Genomic DNA, 22,263 nt, shown 5'->3' with positions numbered 1-22,263 from the left:
GGGTCTGCAGGGGTAACCGATCCAGCGCGGACACCAAGGTTTGAGATACCCGTGTTAAATCAGCCACCGATTGGGACAGAGAGGCGGCCCAGCCTGGGATGGGGGGATCACTCTCGGGCGGAACGGCCGGGGGATCCTGGGCAGTGGGAACAATCGGGTTGCTGCAGGACTGACACAGCGGGGAGGACTGACCTGAGGGAAGTTTGCTGTTACAGGACGAACATGCAAAGTACGTGACTAAGGCAGAAGATGAAGAAGTAGGGGGGCGAGAGCGGCCCCCTTTAGAAGACATTTTGAGAGATCCCTGAAGATGCCAGTGGGTTAGGGGACAGTGGGGCAGAGAAGGGTGTCAGTCTGCAGTGCAGCTACTCACGGACCCGGTCCTGGAAGATGTCCCACTTGTCCTCGGTGGAGAAATCCCCTGAGGTGCTGTATACTGCAAATGCTGAGCCCACAGAGGATGCGGGCGAAGGAGCGTGGCGCGCTGTGTGAGGCACTGCAAGGGCTGCTGCTGCTGTAGTGTGAAGCGATGCTCACACCAGACAAGTGTCCCACGAGGAAGGGGGCGGAGCCAGACGCAGAGGCGCCGGTGGGCAGGACACAGTATGTCGGGCGGGAAAAAAGCCCGCCCGCAGAAGCGGAAGTGAGGGATCCGACGACCGGAAGTAGGCCCCGGCCGAAGCCGGGGTCTAAATTAGGGACCGGCGGCCGGGAAAACGAGTCGCGGCGCCGGTACAGAGTGCCGGAGCAATGCGCCGCGAGGCTGGCGGCACAGGCGCCGCAGCCTGTCAGGCTGCGTCGCTGAAGGGCGCCGCAGATAAGCACCTCCTACGGCGCCGGAGCGATGCGCCGGAGCGATGCACCGCAGCGATAAGCGGCGCGATAGACTGCAGGGCTGCCGCGCTGAGGACAGTGCCCAGTGAAAAACCGCAGCGCTGGTAGTGCGCCGCGGAATGGAGCGTACGGCAGCCAAGGGCTGTCTAGAAGGAAGGTGCTGGACACGGGAAAAGAGCGCTGCGGCCAGAAGGGGCCCCGCGCTGGAGCAGAAAGGCCCTTGTATTATAGGGAAAAATGCTGGAACTCCAGGATCACCGATAAAATATCGGCCGCGCCGCAAAGGATACAGGCGATGACCGGGTAAGAGAGGGTCACCGTCTGGGAGCCCTTAACAAGAACCCCCCCCCCCAATAAGGATCTGGGACGGGATAGGGAAAATACTCACCTAAACGTCCCACGCCGGTACTAACCTTAAAAGGGGGTGAGACGTCCAGGGAGCTGATGGACGTCCTCGTCTCCTCCAACCGACAGGCTCTGGTGGGCGAGTGGGTGGGGGACGGAGCCAGGACCGGACTTCTGAGCACGCTTGTGTGCTAGGATCTTGGTCCTGGAGAGGGATCTATGAGGATACGGGGTGGCAGTACACACCGTACTCATAGTCCGCTTGTGGGACTACAGGTGTGACTGCTCACCCTGTATCCCTCCGGAAAAACCTGAAAGAAAACGACGCACATTGAGGTAGATAAGGGTCTAATGTAAGACCCGTGTCCACCTCCTACTGACACTAAGCTAAACTGAAGAGTATAATGCCAGTCGGTGGGGTGTACACTGCAGAGGAGGAGCTAACTTTTTTATTTGCATAGTGTCAGCCTCCTAGTGGCAGCAGCATACACCCATGGTTCCTGTGTCCCCCAATGAGAGGCGATAAAGAAATCACTAATTGTGTTATTCGCCATTATATTATTAGAGCCATAACTTTTTCAATTCTCTGAGTACAGGGCTCTACAAGGGCTTGAATTTGAGTAAGGAGCAGTAGATTTCATTAGTATTATTCTGGGTTCCAAACATTTTTTTTTCAGCGTTCACTCTGTGGGAAAATTATATACCTGGCCACGTGGCCTCATATGCTATATGTTATAGTGTTTATTTATTATTGGATTTAAGTTAAGGTACCGTCACACTAGACGATATCGCTAGCGATCCGTGACGTTGCAGCGTCCTCGCTAGCGATATCGTCCAGTGTGACAGGCAGCAGCGATCAGGCCCCTGCTGTGCTGTCGCTGGTCGGGGAAGAAAGTCCAGAACTTTATTTGGTCGCTGGACTCCCCGCAGACATCGCTGAATCGGCGTGTGTGACACCGATTCAGCGATGTCTTCACTGGTAACCAGGGTAAACATCGGGTAACTAAGCGCAGGGCCGCGCTTAGTAACCCGATGTTTACCCTGGTTACCATCCTAAAAGTAAAAAAAACCAAACACTACATACTTACCTACCGCTGTCTGTCCTCCAGCGCTGTGTTCTGCACTCCTCCTGTACTGGCTGTGAGCGTCGGTCAGTCGGAAAGCAGAGCGGTGACGTCACCGCTCTGCTTTCCGGCCGCTGTGCTCACACAGCCAGTACAGGAGGAGTGCAGAGCACAGCGCTGGAGGACAGACGGCTGTAGGTAAGTATGTAGTGTTTGTTTTTTTTTACTTTTAGGATGGTAACCAGGGTAAACATCGGGTTACTAAGCGCGGCCCTGCGCTTAGTTACCCGATGTTTACCCTGGTTACCGGCATCGTTGGTCGCTGGAGAGCGGTCTGTGTGACAGATCTCCAGCGACCAAACAGCGACGCTGCAGCGATCCGGATCGTCGTCGGTATCGCTGCAGCGTCGCTAAGTGTGACGGTACCTTTAAACCTGGGTTGCAAAGATTCTTCTGTTTCATAATCTTTTTACTAGATGCATTGTATTGTATTGTACTGGTCATTAAAGATGCTTTTTTTGTATGTAACACGTGTTTATTATATTAGTTTCTATTTCTCCAATAAAAACTATTATTATACATTTGTGTAAGCCGTTTTGGTAAGGTCCAGGAATTAAAAAGTTATTAAGATATCTTAACACTCCACCCGTCCTAAAAAAACATTAATATATCTGCGTTGACAAGTTCTGTAAAAGTCCGATCAAAATCTAAAATTATTTAATGTTTAATTTAATGTAAAAGCAGTAGAGAAAAAATGAAAAGGCGAGAACTGACTCTTTTGGGGGGCACCTCTATAAAAGATGGTGTATACAAGAAAGAAAAAAAAAACCCACTAAAAAACAAAACTCAAACACATTGGCAGAATTGCCTTTTTCTTAATTTGCAACTTCACTGCAGTTGGATTTTTTTCTTGTTTGATTGTACATTGAATTGTAGAATAAAAGTTGTCATTCAGAACTATAACTCGTCCCACAACATGGAAAAATTAAAACCGTTATGGGTCTTGGAAGTAGAGCATAAAAAAAAAAAATTTAAAAAATTATATTTGGCTTTAGTGGGAAGGGGGTTTAACCTGATTGGGACCAGGCCATCTTCATGCTTGATAACATGGCACATTTTGGATTTTTTTTTTGTACGTATGCTTTTACCTGCTCTAAAAATGTTCTTGTTTAATGATTCAAAAGATTGTCTTTTTTTTTTCTTCCTATGTGGCTTATTTTTATGTTGTTTTTATCTCTTTGCTGATCTCAAGGGATGGGGGTCATTAAAAAAAAAAAAAGAGAGGAAATAGCATCTTTTCAAATTCTATTTTTTTACGAACACTAAGAGCAACTTTTATTTACTGCAATCCCCTTTCTGTATAAATTATACATAAAACAAGTACAACTATATTGGATGTACACAGTTGACTAGAGCGGAAAGACTAGCAGCAGCTGCACAAGTCTCTAGTCTGCAATATACATGGTTGGTCATGGACAGTGCTTGGTGGTTTCTGAATGAAGGAGAAACCCATTTACTTCAACAAGTGCTGTGTGGCCGTTCATTCTCAGGATTGGTGGGTGTCCCACTAATTACTTTATAGCTAAACTATATAGACATCCATCTCAAAACTTGGCATTACCTTTTTGGCTGGAATAACACTAGCGTATGGCATCGGATGCGATATGCTAGTGACCCTCGGCTCCTGCTCTGCTGCGAGCGAGAGACAAGTGTCATGCGTCTGTGCTCCGAGCCTCTCGCACAGAGTATCGAAGCACAGCTGTGGAGGAAACGGGGAATATTAATTTCTCCATCTCCTCTACAGTCGACATCCGCGGGAGGCAGGTGATTTACGAGTGCAGTGCGTTGTTTCACAATCACCCTTAGACTAGTGTGTGATTTGGTTCTCGTAGCCATTCGCAGCACGCTGTGGTTGTTTTCTCATACTGATTCCGTATGCAAAAACAATCACAGATGTGCACTGCCCCATAGTATAACATTGGGCAGAGTGCAGTCTGATTTTTTTTAATCGGATTGCACGCATCCCATTTATTCGCTTGTATGAACGAGCCCTAAAACAATCAGCAGCCTCACCTTTCTTATCTTCATCTTTATCATCTTCCAATTTGACACGTTTTGCCTTTTTGAAACTTGCAACATTTCTACGACCTCCATCGCCTTCATCTTCTGAATCGGAGAACTCCTCATCACAAGCAATTCTCTTATCTGAAGATCGAACTGCAAAAAAGTCACAACTTTGTCACACTGTCTATATATGTTTGAATTAGAAATGTGGCAAACTTTTCACAGACCGCTGGGTTGCTGACCTATCACTCTCTCAACCCTCAGATAAAGCTTGTACACTCACATATATTCTGTCCATTTCTTGTAGACCACAGTGGAGACTACAAGGTTCTCATCTCACAATGGTACAGATCTGTTAAACAGATGCGCCAACGCTGATGCCCAAAATATCTTTTCTACAATCGCGCTAACACATATTACCATTGCATTGGCATGCGTTAGCAATTGAGGTCTATGCACAGCGAACACGTCCGTTTGCTGTGCATTAGACGTAACATACCCGAAAACCAGGTAGACTGCCTTCGAGGGTGCGTCACATAGTAATGCATCATCGCTAATGCATGCCGATTTTGACATGTGTTACGATAATGTACGGCAATGGGTGCGTTAATGCATCCATTACATTAGTGCTACTTAGTAACAGATCAGTTAATTGGAATCCTTTAACGTGATGTGAACCTAGCCTAACATAAGTGCTCTAGTTTCCCTCAAAGTCCTCATGGGCTCACATTATCCAACGTTCGTACAGTTAGTGTCTGATCCAAAATTCATGAAAAGTTACACGTTTATTCATCATCCTTGAAGCCGTTTTGTGCATCGTTATGACCATGGTATGTGCTGTGATCCTTGACCAAAATTTATGAGTGGGCAGTCAAGCTTAAAAAGGGGTTGTTTGGTCTAAATCAGTAAGTCTGCAGTCACTGTGTGACTGCAGACTTAGGAACACCCCATATTCGCCAGTTTCTGACCTGAGACCGGAGAGAATGTACGCGCAGAGTGACTGCAGACTTATTGATGTGGACTGGACAACCCATTTAACAGAAATATTCAGATGGAGGAACTCCTGGCAGATCAGAAGAGGCAACGTTGAGTTGGTTTGTACTTGGACCTCCTAGGCCCCTTTCACACATCAGTTTTTTGCCATCAGTCACAATCCGTTGGCTCAACAGATCGACAGATCCGTCGCAGATTGTGAAAAACTGATGCGACGGATTAGTTTTTTTGACAGATCGAACTAGCAGATCTGGCTAATTGGATTGGAGCATGCTCAGTTAAAAAAACAGAATCCGTCGCCGGATTCCGTCATTTGATGGACCCGGCGCCATAGGTTTCCATTCTAGCAAACGATGTCCGTAGTCTCCGGCCACTGGACAATTTTCGACTGCCAACGACGAATGAAACGTGAGGCCATCCGTTGCTAATACAAGTCTATGAAAAACAAAACAAAACAGATCTGGCGACATCAGTCACCGTATCTGTTTTTTTTTTTTTTTCCAAAATTCGACGGATTGCGACTGGTGGCAAACAACTGATGTGTGAAAGGGGCCTTAGCTGGATCTTAGAAATTAGTCATTCCAGTCATACCTTGCACTGTGCGTCCGGGTATGGTCTGGTGTTGGGGCCATCCACTTTCACAGTTTCTCTTTTCCTCTAGTCTCTTTATTTACCCTCATATGCTTCTTTTCTCTTTATATAAGCATAGGCTTGTCAGCATCCTATGCAGTGCAGTAGGTAGGTTATTGCAGTCTTGCGTTGGATCCTTCATATAGCAACTTTAACTACGGACCTCACTCATATTTAGCATAACATGGTCAATATTTTACCCACACTTGTACTTCATAGATAGGACTTAGGTCTAGAGGCTGGGAAGTACAACTTGTAGGTTAACTTTGTGTATTCATAGTGATAATGCTTTACCTGCCTGCTGCTTTTCCCTTTACTTTTTGTTTCCGGTGTCTAATTTTGACTTAAATTTAACATAAATGTGGCATATTGTTGTTACTTACTGGAAATGCGTTTGTCTGGATCATCGTCGTCTTCATCACCACTATCATCCTGAACAGAGTCCTCGGGGATAGGCTGAATCTGAACACCGGGTGCATGTGGAAGCATTCGCAGGTTCTCAAACAGTCGTTGCCTAAAACAAAATTCCAATATCATTTGGTCTGTTTTGCATTTTTGTCTCCAATACAGTGGACAGGGCACACAGATGTATTCCAGCTCTTCATTCCTTAGCTGGCACACAGACAGAAGATGCAGCAATACGGAGGAGATTATACGGCAGTGCTGAGCAGTGTTAATGTGAATCCAGCTCTAACGTGAGGTAAAAACTTGTTAGGCTTTCACAAGTCCAGGAGTCATTTCCATTTTTTGATCATAAAAATAAAATAATCCAATACAGGACCGATTAATTTCAATGAGAAAGGAAGTCATAACTTCGGATTAGAACTGCACATGTCCAGAACCCTAACTGTGTTCAGACACACTTGAAATAAAAACTGATCAGTTTCAAACTAAAACGATTGCAAAACAGTATCCAATGTGTTCCTTTTTAACCCCTTAGTGACAGATCCAATTTTGTATTAAATGACCAAGCCAATTTTTACAATTCTGACCACTGTCACTTTATGAGGTTATAGCTCTGGAACGCTTCAATGGATCCCGCTGATTCTGTTTATTTTCTTGACATAGTGTACTTCATGTTAGTGGTAAAATTTCTTCGATATGACTTGTGTTTATTTATGAATAAAAAACAAAACGGAAATTTGGCAAAAATTTTGAAAATTTTGCAATTTTCAAACTTAATATTTGTGCCCTTAAATCAGAGTGGTGTTATACAAAATAGTTAATAAACAACATTTCCCACATGTCAACTTTACTTCAAAGTTAAACCAGCGATTTCTCATTTTTCCAACAAACTTTACAAAACCATTTTTTAGGGACCACCTCATATTTAAAGTGAGTTGGGGAGGGGGTCAACAGAACAGAAAATACCCAAAAGTGACACCATTCTAAAAACTGCACCTTTCAAGGTGCGCAAAACCACATTCAAGATGTTTTATTAACCCTTTAGGTGCTGCACGAGAACTAAAGCAATGTGGAAGGAAAAAATTAACATTTTACTTTTTTCACAAAAAATGTACTTTGGAACCAAAACTTTTTTTTTTTTTTTTTTTTTCACAAGGGTATCAGGAGAAAACGGATCACAAAATTTGTTGTACAATTTCTCCTGAGTACGCCGATACCCCATATGTGGGGGAAATCCATTGTTTGGGTGCATGGCAGGGCTCAGAAGGGAGCGAACACCGTTTGACTTTTTGAACCCAAAATTGTCAGGAATCAATGGAAGCCCCCAATTCTAATTCCAACCCCAAGACAGCCCTAACCCCAAGACAGCCCTAACCCCAAGACAGCCCTAACCCCAAGACAGCCCTAACCCCAAGACAGCCCTAACCCCAAGACAGCCCTAACCCCAAGACAGCCCTAACCCCAAGACAGCCCTAACCCCAAGACAGCCCTAACCCCAAGACAGCCCTAACCCAGACCCTAACCATAACCTTAGCTTTAGCCTCAACTCAACCCTAGCTTTAACATCAACCCCAACCCTCCACCCTAACCCGTAACCCTAGCCCCAACCTTAATCCCAGCCCTAACCCCAGCACTGCGCCTGCCATTTTCTTCCCAGAAGACGGCGAGGGCCGGGGGACATTACTAGGGGATACAGGAGGTGCGGGGGACCCCATTTCTCTCTGCTTTGATGTGCTAGATCATATAAGAGGAGAGAGAAACAAATAGGAAATCAGACTTTTTTCTGTGAATAACGGTGATCGCAACACTGGGGACGGTAAAAACCGACCAGAATCATTTTCTGACGCTGAGGGGGGACCTATAACCTTATTTCTCAGCGCCGTTAAAAAGTGGCGGTGACGCATAAGTACCCTTAACTGCAGCCGTTAAAAGGCGTATCGGCGGTCGTTAAGGGGTCAATCTGACTTTGTTCAAAAACAGCAGCTTTTACTTTCAATTCACATTCCTTATGCTCCATTTGCGATGGAGATATATAGATAGATACACACACTTTAAAGGCTGCGTCTGTTAGAAAAAGATGAGACAGACGTGTGAGAAGAGCAGTAGGATATGTTCACATGCAGCAGTTTTGCAGCATTTTTCATTCGTTTTTGAGTGCGGATTACAAGTGCTTTGTCTACAGCATATGTTTAATAAAGTTTTCAACAAAACCGCTTGTGCTTTTGCAATTTTTCACTTTCTTATTGCTTTTTATAGGTGAAAATACGCTGAAGGAATTTACATTGCTGCAGTTCTCAAAGTCGGGGGGAAAAAAAAAAATTTGCATGAGAATTCTAAATATTTCATAGCTTTTGGTGATAAAGTAAAAAACAGATTATGATTTGCATAAAAAATACCAGCCGCATTTGAACAGAGCCTAAAAAAAGCTCAGCAGGATATTTCCATGTCCCTAGCTGTGGATTTGTTACACTGTTCCTCACTCCTCAGAGTAGTCCGTATAACCTGGCACCTCACTGCTCTGGCAGGAACAGAGTGGATGGAAGTTCAGGAGAAAGTGGAAAAAACAGGATTTTTGGTTGCTTACCGTAAAATCTGTTTCTCCGAGCCTTCATTGGGGGACACAGGAACCATGGGTGTATGCTGCTGCCACTAGGAGGCTGACACTATGCAAATAAAAAAGTTAGCTCCTCCTCTGCAGTGTACACCCTACCGACAGGAAGTAGGATATTCAGTTAGTGAGAAAGCAGTAGGAGAAGCAACGTGTAAAGGAGAAAGAATAAAATAATAATAATAATAATAAACTTTATATATAGCGCCAACAAATTCCATGGCGCTCCACAGATTAACAGTTTCAAACACTCAAAGAGTGTTCAAAGAACTCAAACGTAAACAGTAAACAAAGCTGTTCAACTTGGGAGGGAGCTGTGTCCCCCAATGAAGGCTCCGAGAAACAGATTTTACGGTAAGCAACCAAAAATCCTGTTTTCTCTATCGCCTTTCATTGGGGGACACAGGAACCATGGGACGTCCCAAAGCAGTCCCTGGGGTGGGAAAAGCAGACTTTCATCAGGTCCGAGGACTCACCACTGCCGCCTGCAGGATCCTTCTGCCCAGGCTGGCGTCCGCCGAAGCATAGGTATGGACCTTGTAAAGTTCAGCGAAACGTGTGGATGGAAGACCAGGTTGCCGCTTTGCGAAGCCGTCGGTGAAAGCCCTGTGACGTACCGCACAGGAAGCGCCGACTGCCCGGGTAGAGTGAGCCTTTCTCTCTGGAGGGGCACTCTGTTCTTGACCCGGTAAGCTTCCAAAATTGCCGTTCTGATCCAGCAAGCAATAGTCGCCTTGGAATCCTGATCCAGCAAGCAATAGTCGCCTTGGAATCCGGCAGGCGTTCACACGCACCATCAGGGATGGCGAAAAGAGAATCCAGCTTTCGGAAAGCAGCCGTGCTAGCAAGGGAGATCCTCACTGCCCTGACGAGGTCCAGCCTGTTCAACGATTGCTCCAGAGGATGAATCGGAACTGGACAAAAGGAAGGTAGAACGGTGTCCTCGTTGAGGTGGAAAGGTGAAAACCACCTTGTGAAGGAAGGAAGGCGGAGGCCTGGGACCACCTTGTCCTGGTGGAAAATCAAGAAAGGAGATCGGCAAGAAATGGCCGCCAATTTGAAAATGCGGCGGATCGAAGTGATGGACCTGAGAAAAGCCACCTTCCCAGATAGAACTGACATGGAAAACTCCCTGAGAGGCTCAGAGGGGGGAACCCCTAAGAACGACCAGCACAACCTTTAGATCCCATGAATCCACAGAGGCCCTGTACGGAGAGACAGAATGGGCTACTCCTTGAAGGAAGGTCTTAACCTGCGGCTGAGAAGATAACATCTTCTCAAAGGGAAGAAGAGCGCAGGAACCTGGTCCTTTAGGGAACTAAGAGTGAAGCCCGAATCCAGTCCTGCCTGAAGGAAAACCAAATGGAAGGCAGGGAAAAAGACATAGGTGAAAAGCGGTTGGACTTGCACCAACGAAAGTAAGCCTTCCAGGTACGATAGTAGATCCTGGAAGACGAAGGCTTCCTAGCCTGGATTATAGTGTGACTCATCCGGGCCGAAAGGCCGGACACTCTTAGAACTGTGGTGTCCACAACCACGCCGTTAAACTGAGCGACTGATAATTCGGGTGGCAGATCGGACCGTGGGACAGCAGATCCGGTCTGTCTGGAAGGCACCAGGGGCGTCCGCGAGAAGATTGACGATGTCCGCAAACCAAGACCTCCTGGGCCAATCCGGGACGATCAGAATGCCCGGCACCCCTTCTTTTTCGACAGCTTGGAAAGCAAGGGAAGGGGTGGGAACCGATAGGGGAGCACGAACTGCGACCAAGGAATGGCCAAAGAGTAAACACCACTGCGAGATAATCGCGGGACCTTGGGACGACCCGAGGGACATTCCTGTTCAATCGGGACGCCGTGAGGTCCACCTCTGGAGTCCCCCATCGAAGAGCAATCAGGTAGGAGACCTCCTGAAGTAAGGACCATTCCCCTGCCGCAAGGCCCTCGCAGCCGAGGAAGTCGGCGGCCTAATAGTCCACGCCGGGGACATGCGCTGCGGATCTCACCGGGACCGTAGCCTTTGTCCAGAGGAGGATCCTGGGATCTCGGCAGAGGCCAGAGAACTCAGAATCCACCCCTGGAGGTTGACATATGCCACTGCTGTGTCATTGTCTGTCTGGATTCGAATTGGCAGGCTGCTGAGAATCCTTATCCAGTGAAAGACAAAGATGATCCGGACCTCGAGGACATTGATCGGTAGAGAGGACTCCTGCGCCGACCAACAACCCTGAAAAGAACAGGTGACAAAGCCCCACGCCTCCACCGAGCAGGCTGGCGTCCGTCGTCACCACCTGCCAGGGAACTGGAAGAAAGGATATGCTGTGAAGGATCTGCTCTGGGATAAGAGAAGTGACCTCGGCCACCAGTCGAGGAACCGTTTGACCCGGGAGAAAGCCGGATCGGACGATGCAGGGAGAAGACAGACGTGTCCCCCTGTGATAGAATAGCCTGCTGAAGAAGTCTTGAATGAAACGGGCGAAGGGAAAATTGCTTCCGATGTTGCAACCAACCTCCTTAGGACATTTATGGCCCATCGGAAAGGAGGGGAGCCGAGAACCCTGGAGCAAGCGAACTTCCCGACAAAGGAGGGAAATCGTGTCTTCGGGAAGAAAGACTCTGGTCAGACAAGTGACGAAGAACATGCCCAGAGATACGAGGCGCCGAACAAGACGGAACTTCTTCCTATTGACGAGCCACCCGCAACGGCTAGAGCGTCGGGGAAGATTGATAGACTTTCGGGAGCCTGAAACCGAAATTCCTGAGCCTCCATGGAAGCGATTACTGAATGAGGGAATATCATCCTGAAGTCTTTCAAGACGAGACTTCCTGTTAAGCAATTTGAGATCCGGACTGGGACGAACCGTGTAGTCTTCTTTCAGTACAAAGAGATTTGAACCGTTCCTGTTCTGGGACGGGAACGATTACCCCGGATTTAAGGAGGGAAACAATGGCTGTAAAGAAACCCGGGACTAGAGCGGGGTCTCTTGGAGGTTGGGATTCAAAGAAAACGATCCCAGGGCCGTGAAATGAATCTATTTTGTATCCAGAGGATACAAGTTCCCTGGCCCATGCGTCCTCTACTGAGGAGACCCAGACGTCCCTGAGGAACAGGAGACGGCTGCCCAGCCTGGGAAATGGGCTTGAGTCTAGTCGTGGGTCATGCCTAGGTGGAACTTCCAGTCCTGAACCTGGAGAATCCACCTTAGAAGTAGAGGGAACGCCAGGAAGGAGTGAGTCGAAGAATACCTTCTTCTCTTAACGTGCCTGAGGCCTCTGCTGTTGCGAAAAAGGAATCTGATGCTGCAAAGCGACGAGAAAAGCCGAAAGGACCGAAGTTGCCGCCTAGGAAGAGAACTGGTGCCGCCAGTGGCTTCCTTAGTAATTTGGTCCAGCTTGGAACCGAAAAGACGTGATCCTTGAAAAAGGCAGGCCCGTAAGGGACTTCTTTGATGACTCGAGCCAAACAGAGTGACGGCTGGCAACAACATTACTGTACTGAAGACGCGACGTCCAGGGAACAAATTATTCCCCGGCGTGAGTAATCTGGGTGGAAACTTCCGCCATCCAGTCTGGTGGAGCTCCGGCCTGAATGCCCCAACGGAGTTGTTTAGCCCCTTCGGATACAGACTTCGAAACCCAAGTGGAAGCGAAAGCCGGGCATAGAGATGATGCGGCAGCTTCGAAAGTCGAATTCACGAAGGATTCCATGATCCTATCGATGGAATCTGTCAGAGTCTCCCCACCGGACAGCGTGAAGACTGTGTTGGTGGCAAGTCTAGCAGCGGCGGATCCACAGAGGGAGAGGTCGTTCTCTAACGCCTCTCATTCCGGTTGGCGATGAGGTCCGGAGGAAAGAGATATGAGACTCCAAGACGCTTGTCTCTGTGAGAACGTGTGGTCGAATTCGCTCTTTCTCTGGCCAGAAGCTCCTCGATTCAGGATGAGGAGCGAATCCCTTGGGAGGTAATTTAGACCGTCTAAACGAAACCGCCTGATCTGCGGGTTCCGTCGAGGAATCTTTGATGCCACAGGTCAGATTGGACGCTCCAATGAGGCCTTGAACCATATCCCTCATGTTATGATTTGGTTAGACTCCGGCCCCAAATTATCCTCCGAAGGCGCATCAGAGAAAAACCTCGCCTTACTCGGGGGGGGGGGGGGGGGAATCTTTCACGGCCTGTATTGGAAGACTCGGACGGAGCTTCTTGCGACCCGCTGGCTACTGCGGAAGTCTGCAGGGGCAACCGATCGAGCACGGACACAAGGGTCTGGGACACCCGTGTGAGATCCGCTATTGATAGAGACAGAGGGGAGGCCCAGCCTGGGGTGGGGACTTCGCTCTGAGGCGGAGCAGCAGGGGGGTCTTGGGTGGTGAACATAATGTGGGTTGCTGCAGGCCTGACTGAGGGAAGCTTGCGGTTACAAGACGCACCCTGAAAGTGTTTCACTAAGGCACAGGAAAAAGTAGGAGGTCGGGAGTGACCTTCCTTAAAATTAGACCGAACGGGCCCCTGAGGTAAATGTCAGAAGACTAGGGGACCGGGGATTGAGACAAACTGCGGTGCAAAGGTACTCACGGCAGACACTGCGGGATCCAGATGGAAGGTTGCACGGCCTTGAAGATGCTCCTCAGGAACGATAGCCCCTAGGAGAACAGGCAGACACATCTGGGGCACTCTTGTCCGAAACTTGCTGCAGGTCTGAAGAACAGCAGTGGGGAGATGCGAGGATGCCAGGAAATTGCACTCTTGGGATGTGCAAAGAAAAACGTTCCTGGCACTGAAATAAGCATCTGTGGCTGCCTGGGAGTGGTGGGCGGGGCTTAACCGCCAGGCCAGGAGCACCAAGATGGCGGCGGTGGGCGGAGCTTGCCGATAATAGTCGGGCGGGAGAAAAGCCCGCCCGAGGGAAAGGAAGTGGGAAGAGACGCAGCGCCGGAAGTAGGCCCCGGAAGAAGCCGGGGCCCAAATTTAAGGCCGGCGGCCGCCGGGAAGGGCCGCGGCGGCGGGTGAAGCGGCGCGGTTTCCTGCAAGGCCGCCGTGCCAAAAGGGCACAGTGCGGCCGTAGGAGGAAGCGGCGGCGGTGCCTGCAAAGCCGCCGCACCAGAAGAAAGCGGTGCAGCCGCAGGAGAAAGCGGCGCGGCTGCCAGCGAGGCGGCCACGCCGTGTCAGAAAAGAATAGTGCGGCCGTAAGGAAATCGGCGCGGCTACCATAATGCCGCCGCGCCAGGACAGAAACAGTGCAGCCGCAGGGGGAAAAAAAGGCAGAGGCTGCCGCACGGCCGCCGCAACGGGACAGAGCACAGTGCGGGGAAAAAAGGCAGCGCGGCCGCCTGTAAGGCCAAGAACAGCGCGGCTGCCACGCTAATGGGGCGACGACCCCCGCCCCATGAGAAAATGTCAACCAGGTCAATGCAGCCTGGAAAAAATCCCAAGGGACCCCCAAATGACTACCCTGGAACTGAGGAAGGACCCAGAGGTACTTTGGAATACTCACCTAAAAAATCCCACGCCGTCCTTACTAACCTCATTCTGTGGGAAAATATCAGACGTCCAGTGAGCTGATGGACGTCCTCGTCTCCTCCAACCGACAGGCTCTGGTGGGCGAGTGGGTGGGGGACGGAGCCAGGACCGGACTTCTGAGCACGCTTGTGTGCTAGGATCTTGGTCCTGGAGAGGGATATATGAGGATACGGGGTGGCAGTACACGCCGTACTCCTAGTCCGCCTTGTGGGACTACAGGTGTGACTGCTCACCCTGTATCCCTCCGGAAAACCTGAAAAGGAACGACGCACATTGAGGTAGATAAGGGTCTAATGAAAGACCCGTGTCCACCTCCTACTGACACTAAGCTAAACTGAATATCCTACTTCCTGTCGGTAGGGTGTACACTGCAGAGGAGGAGCTAACTTTTTTATTTGCATAGTGTCAGCCTCCTAGTGGCAGCAGCATACACCCATGGTTCCTGTGTCCCCCAATGAAAGGCGATAGAGAAAGAAGCTTGTTTCTCGGATAAGATATATTATGATAAGAATTTTCTGATCTTCATTTGTACTTTTGATTTATGCAAAGTGTGTTGAATGTACAATGCCCACTTAATTTCATTTTATAAAAAATAAAAGTTAGGTACTCACTTGATCTTCTCCAAGTATTCATTAGTGTTTTGGTTCGTCATGTTGGAAGGACTAATGTGAAGCTTAAAATCGGGGCCAAAGTATTCAAAATAATCATTGTACGGAAGCTCTGAAGAATGAAAAAGCACCAAATCAAATATTTTCCTCAATAACAAAAGGAAATACAGAGCTATATGCAAGGCTGTAAATGTGCTAAATATTCAACCTGAAGCACCAAAATAATACCTTTTAGTTTAATCATGGTGGCAGATGGGAAGTGCAACATTGCAGACTTTACTAGAAAAGCTCAGCTTTTCCTGTGTCCTCTTCTAATCATCAGTACAGCTACAGTATGATTTTACATCATTAGCTGCCTACAGCATAGTTCAACTGTCCTGCACTTCTTTACAACAGCAGTGCACGGCTGCTGGCAGAAGACATGGGAAACTGTAAACGCTGCTCTGCAGATACATAGGTGAGAAGATGATCCTCTGTCATAAGCATCAATAGAGCGGGATTGCAGTTTTACATCACTGAACTCGTTCTCAGCAGCAGTAAATAAACAGCTCAACTAATCAAACAGACTCTGCACACAGGGCCCAATCCTGCAGTACATCTCATTTCTGTAACGCTACATCAACCCATTCTGTAGTATGTCTCCTTTCTGTCCCGTGTTTACAGCCCATTCTACACTAAAGCACTCCTCTTAAATTGCTTTGTAGTGAAGGAGGCGTTGTCTCTTTCCATCACATCACTCACAGCAGAAGCTCTCTTTCTAGATAAAGCACAACTATGCTGTCAAAAAGCCAGCTAAGAGCGACTACACTGTGCAGAATTGACCAGGGCCCCTGGAACTACAGAATGGCTCAAATAGCAACTGAAGAGTAAATAGAAGCTGGAGGGGGACATACTTTGGTGAGGTGGAATGTACAAAACTGGATAGATTTATATATGGGTCATTTTGGCAAAAAGTAATGAAATATGTGTAAACATTAAAGCATCATGTTATAGATTAAAAGTCCAAAAGAAACCTGTTAAGCTCAACTATACCGTAAATAAAAAGTGTACAAACCATTGGGGATCTCCGTGTCTAGTGCAACAGCAGTTTCGTATGTCCAGCAGCGGGCCACATTCCTGATTGTGTAGCCACCACCGCCCAGCATCAGCAATGGAAGGTTAAATGTCTTCATAAACTCCACACACTTAGCATGTCCTAGAAGACAAACATTTCATCATTAGCAGAGTTAGCAGTTGGGCAGAGCCTACTAGCAACTTTCAGAGTATTTCTACATTAGTGGCTGTTTTTCCTGAGTGTTTGAACTCTACTTCATCAACGTGCACGTAAGTAATATGAAAATATAGAACGTCACTTTAAATTTGCACAATTAAAAGCAGCCAATTTAAAATGTATTCCCATGTATTTTATTTTTTTCATATTTTTTTTCAATTCATAGCATAATATATATATATATATATATATATATATATATATATATATATATATATATATATATATATATACACACACACATACACACACACACATATATATATATATGTCACTTGCGTAACGGAAATCCTGGGTTGCTGATTGGTCGTGGCCAGCTGCGACCAATCAGCGAGATTGGGGTGGGATTTGAACACCGCTTCACTTTTTACTATTGATGCTGCCTATGCAGCATCAATAATAAAAACATAGAATGTTAAAAATAATAAAAAAACAAACATTATATTCTCACCTTCCGAAGTCCGCCGCAGCCTTTCCTGCTCCTTGCGCTCCAGTCCCAAGAATGCATTGCGGCACTGACTCGAGATCACATAGCGGTCTCGTGAGATGACGTGGCGGTCTCGCGAGACCGCTACATGATCTCGACTCATTGCCGCAATGCATTCTTAGGACTGGAGCGCAAGGAGCATCGGTAAAGGCCTGGGCTGGATCCCGGGGCCTACGGAAGGTGAGTATATAACTACCGTATATACTCGAGTATAAGCCGAGATTTTCAGCCCAATTTTTGGGGCTGAAAGTCCCCCTCTCGGCTTATACTCGAGTCATACGCAGGGGTCGGCAAGGGAGGGGGAGCGGGGGCTGTCTAATTATACTTACCTGCTCCTGGTGCGGTCCCTGCTTCTTCCAGCACTGCATATTCTTCCTGTACTGAGCGGTCACATGGTACCGCTCATTACAGTAATGAACATGCGGCTCCACCTCCCATAGGGGTGGAGCCGCATATTCATTACTGTAATGAGCGGTAACGGTGACCGCTCAGTACAGGAAGAATATGCAGCCCCGGGAGAAGCAGGGACTGCACAGCGCCAGGAGCAGGTAAGTATACGGGGAGGGGGAGCGCAGCGCTGCGCGATATTTACCTCTCGTTCGGGTGCGGCTCAGTCATCAGCGTCCTCTGGCTGTGACGCTCAAGTCAGAGGGCGCGATGACGTTGTCAGTGCGCGCCCTCTGCTGAACGTCAGTGCTAGACGGAGCCGCACCAGAACGAGGAGCAGGTAAAAGTGTCGGGGTCCTGAGCGACGGAGAGGTGAGTATATGATTTTTTTTTTTTTTTTTAATCGCAGCCACAGCATATGGGGCAAGTGACTGTATGGAGCATCTGTATGGGGCCATAACGACTGTGCAGCACTATAATGGGGCAAGTGACTGTATGGAGCATCTGTATGGGGTCATAACGACTGTGCAGCACTATCATGGGGCAAGTGACTGTATGGAGCATCTGTATGGGGTCATAACGACTGTGCAGCACTATAATGGGGCAAGTGACTGTATGGAGCATCTGTATGGGGTCATAACGACTGTGCAGCACTATAAGGGGCAGTGACTGTATGGAGCATCTTATGGGGCCATAACGATTGTGCAGCACTATAAGGGGCAGTGACTGTATGGAGCATCTTATGGGGCCCTTATTACCCTTTATGCAGGATTATATGGGGCATATTTTAATATGGAGCATTTAATGGGGCCCATCAAACTTTATGGAGCATTATATGGGGCTCCTGATTCAATATGGATATTCAAAAACACTTAACCTACTGATGTCTCAATTTTACTTTTATTGGTATCTATTTTTACTTTTGACATTTACCGGTAGCTGCTGCATTTTCCACCCTAGGCTTATACTCGAGTCATTAAGTTTTCCCAGTTTTTTGTGGCAAAATTAGGGGGGTCGGCTTATACTCGGGTCTGCTTAAACGCGAGTATATACGGTATTTTTTATTTTAATTGTTTTTTTTTTTTTAACAGGGATATGGTGCCCACATTGCTATATACTGCGTGGGCTGTGCTATATACACACTACGTGGGCTGTGCTATATACACTACGTGGCTGTGCATTCTAGAATACCCGATGCGTTAGAATCTGGCCACCATCTGGTTTCCAATAATTGTGCTTGTATCTTAGTGCCAACATAGTAATCATTAGTAGTGATGACAGAGTATACTCGTTGCTCGGGTGTCCTCCGAGTATTTGTAAGTGCTCGGAGATTTCGTTTTCATCGCCGCAGCGGAATGATTTACAGCTACTTGCCAGGCTGAGTATATGTGGGGGTTGCCTGGTTGCTAGGTAATCCTCACATGTAATCAAGCTGGCTAGTAGCTGTAAATCATTCAGCTGTGGCAAGGAAAACTAAATCTCTGATCACTTACAAATACTCCGAGGACCCCCGAGCGTGCTCGAGAAACGAGTATATTCGCTCATCGCTAATCATGAGCACTGCATAATAATGCTGCATTCAAACATCCATGCGTCACGGTCAGATTAAAAGTTGTCCACTACTTGGACAACTCCTTGTCATATCCCACGCTTGTTCCCAATAAAAAAAAAAAAAAGCTTATACTTTCCTCCCGTGCCAACACAGTTCCTGTGGTGTCAGCATTCGCTCTCCTCGGAGCTCTCGTGGGGTTGTTGTGACAAGTGAGCCCGATGCCCAATCAGCTCTGGCGTCACGGTCTCCGCCTTTGTACGGACTAAACATGAAAACGAAGTCTGAGATTAGCTGCAGCCTTGACTTCCTCTTGATGTTCAATTCGTACAAAGGTGGAGACCGTGACGCCAGCGCTGATTGGACACCAGGCTCACGAGTCATAACTGCTTGGGAGCCCCAGAGAGAGCAAGCGCTCTCTGGAACGGTGTCGGCACGGAGGGAAAGTATAGTCTTTTTATTGGAGCAAAGCATTTACATCTAGAGGGGGTTGTCCTAGTAATGGACAGCCTCTTTAAAGAACATCGATGCATGGACCTGTTGTGAGTCTCTTAATCCAAACTTAGCCTCATAAATGCCTACAAGACAGTAGAGGTCGGGACAGGAGACATGCGATCAGTCCAGCCATCATGGTCCATACTCGGACTGTGACTCACGAATGTGTGAATGCAGAATTAGCGTTAACTAATAACACCCCTTTTTCAGGTTATGTGGTCAGTGGTAGAATCATATCCACAGTTGTAAATAGATTTAATATAACCACTGTTGTAATCAGTTCCAGTGCAGAATGTTCTAATAGCACAAAAATTGATGTTTGTTCAATTGGTCAGAACAATCAGAAAAGACATATGTACAGTGATCACATTCTATGCTTCCCAACTTTCTGTTCCATTTGCATCACAAAGCTAGGAAAAATTTTACAATCAACAAAGCCCCTACCTTCAAAAATATCAGACAGTTGGTGATGCTAAATGCCAACCACAAGTACACTCCCTGACATAAGTTATGTTGCTTATGCACGGTATGTAAATAAAAGCTTATAACCGGACGTTAAATTCATCCATTGGTTGTATAAATTATGCTTTTGAAAGCTGAAACCCTCTGAAATGTGGTTTAGGTTAAGAAAATAAATTGGCATCAATGCAGAAATATTGATCAGTTAATGGACACAGAATGGTCAGATTTTTGCAAGACAAAAGTTGTCGCCCACAGAAAGTAATGTGATATTCAAACAAATAATTAACTTAAAATACAAATAAATGTTAATAACATTGGTGAATGAAGTTGTGGTGCTATTAGAGTCATATTTAATATTTTGTGTGACTTCCATGAGCTTGAAGGACTGCATCCATGTGGTTCAACAATCATTCATACAATGTATTAATGAAGTCATCAGGAATAACAAAGAATGCAGTCTTACATGCCTCCCAGAGTTCATCTAGATTCTTTGGTTTTGTCTTCCAAGCTTCCTCTTTCATCCTACCCCAAACATGCTCAATGATGTTCATGTCTGGTGACTGGGCTGGCCAGTCCTTGAGCACCTTAATCTTTTTTGCCTGGAGGAACTTTGTTGTAGTCTGAGATGGATGTATGAGATGGAGCACCATCCTGCTGCAGAATTTGACCCCTTTTATGATTTGGAATACAAGAGGTAGCTAATACTTCTTGATATTTTAGGCTATTGATATTGCCTTCCACCTTGCAAATGTTTAGCACACCCCAAATACTGATTGTAATCCCAGACCTTGATCTTTCCACCACCAAATTTAACTGTTTTCTGGGTGTATTTTGGATCCATACGGGCTCCAGTAGGTCTCCTGTAGTAATTGCGGCGGCTGTGGTGTAATTCTACTGAAGATTCATCAGAGAAATCCACCTTCTGCCACTTTTCCAGCATCCATCTGTTTAGCAGGCTATGGGACTTTGCAAATGCCACACAGTTTTTTAATTTGCCATTTGTTTAGTGCTGGCTTCTGGGCACTGATTTGACCATGGAGGCCATTTCAAGATAAACTCCTACAAACTGTTCCAGAAGACACAGGGACTTGAGGTGACCCGGCGTGTTGGAGCTCTGCTGCAGTGGAAGAGGGGCTTGCTTTGGATTTTCTAACCAACAAACGTTCCTCCTGGGCAGTTGTCTTGCGGGGTCTGCTGGACCTGGGCTTGTCAAACATCTCCAGTCCCTTCAAATCTTCTTTTAATTCTTTGTACTTGATGCTGAGACACATTAAGGCAGTGTGCACACATTCTGGATTTTTCGCTATAAAAACGCGATAAAACCGCGAAAAAAAAAAAAAAAACACAACGCTTACATTAAGCATCCTATTAAAAGAATGCAATCCACATTATGTATGCACATGCTGCGTTTTTTTTCCTGAGCGGAAACGCACTCCGGGGAAAAAGCAGCACGTTCATTAATTTGCGGAATCGCGGGGATTCCGCACACATAGGAATACAGTGATCCGCTTACTTCCCGCATGGGGCAATGCCCACCATGTGGGAAGTAAGCGGATCATGTGCGGATGGTACCCAGGGTGGAGGAGAGGAGACTCTCCTCCAGGCCCTGGGAACCATATAATTGTAAAAATAAAAAAAAAGAACTAAAAAAAAAAATAGTGATATACTCATCTTCCGATGGCCCCCCAGAGTCCTCCCGCCTCTCAGCGGTGCACGCGGCGCCTTCTGTTCCAAGGGATGCTGTGTGCGAAGGACCTGCGATGACGTCGCAGTCACGTGACCGTTACGTCATCCCAGGTCCTTCACACACAGCATCCATGGGAACGGAAGCCGCCGCGTGCACCGCTGAGGAGATCGGGACGCCGGAAAGTGAGAATAACCATTTTTTTTAAAATTATTTTTAACATTCTATCTTTAGACTATTGATGCTGCATAGGCAGCATCAATAGTAAAGAGTTGGTCACACTTGTCAAACACTATGTTTGGCAAGTGTGACCAACCTGTCAATCAGTTTTCCAAGCGATCTGCAAAACGCTAGTGTTCAGCGGGAATACGCATGCTAATTCCAAATGCGATATACTCGCGGCAATTCTGCAACGTGTGCACTTAGCCTAAAGGTGCCAGCCACCTCTGCAGTAGATCTGGTCTTCAGCCTCTTGATAATCCAGGCTTTGGTTGCAGGGTGGATTTTTGGCATGTTGTCAGAGCTGAAGATGCATTTCAAGTGAAGGTCTGGGGTGCTAGGTTTCTTTTTATACACACACACACACACACACACACACACACACACACACTAATTAACCGATCATTTACTGAGCACAGGTGAGGATGTAAACTAGGATTAGGTGCATTATATGACCAGGGATAAAACTTTTGTCTTGCCAAACACTGACCATTCTGTGTCCATTAATTGATCAATATTTGTGCATTGAGGCCAATTTTCTTAACCTAAACCACATTTCGGAGGGTTTCAGCTTTCAAAACAATAATTTATACAATCAATGGATGAATTTAACATCAGGTTCTAAGCTTTTATTTACA

The 22,263-nt window shown here is 47.0% G+C and overlaps 1 protein-coding gene across 1 annotated transcript in view; it reads right to left on the bottom strand.

Moving 5' to 3' along the window:
- Positions 1-22,263, bottom strand: part of HDAC1 (histone deacetylase 1) — a 45,104-nt gene that overhangs the window by 7,367 nt on the left and 15,474 nt on the right. The window contains exons 9-12 of the mRNA XM_069757040.1: positions 16,127-16,267; positions 15,076-15,184; positions 6,314-6,444; positions 4,317-4,460 (exon numbers count right to left, since the gene is read on the bottom strand). Of these exons, the coding sequence (XP_069613141.1) occupies positions 4,317-4,460; positions 6,314-6,444; positions 15,076-15,184; positions 16,127-16,267 (525 nt within the window). The remainder of the gene's footprint in view (positions 1-4,316; positions 4,461-6,313; positions 6,445-15,075; positions 15,185-16,126; positions 16,268-22,263) is intronic.

This window comes from Ranitomeya imitator, chromosome 3 (assembly GCF_032444005.1).
Source record: "Ranitomeya imitator isolate aRanImi1 chromosome 3, aRanImi1.pri, whole genome shotgun sequence".
NCBI lineage: Eukaryota > Metazoa > Chordata > Amphibia > Anura > Dendrobatidae > Ranitomeya > Ranitomeya imitator.
Note: the sequence above shows the minus strand (reverse complement) of the source record. Positions and strands in the feature narration are given on the sequence as shown.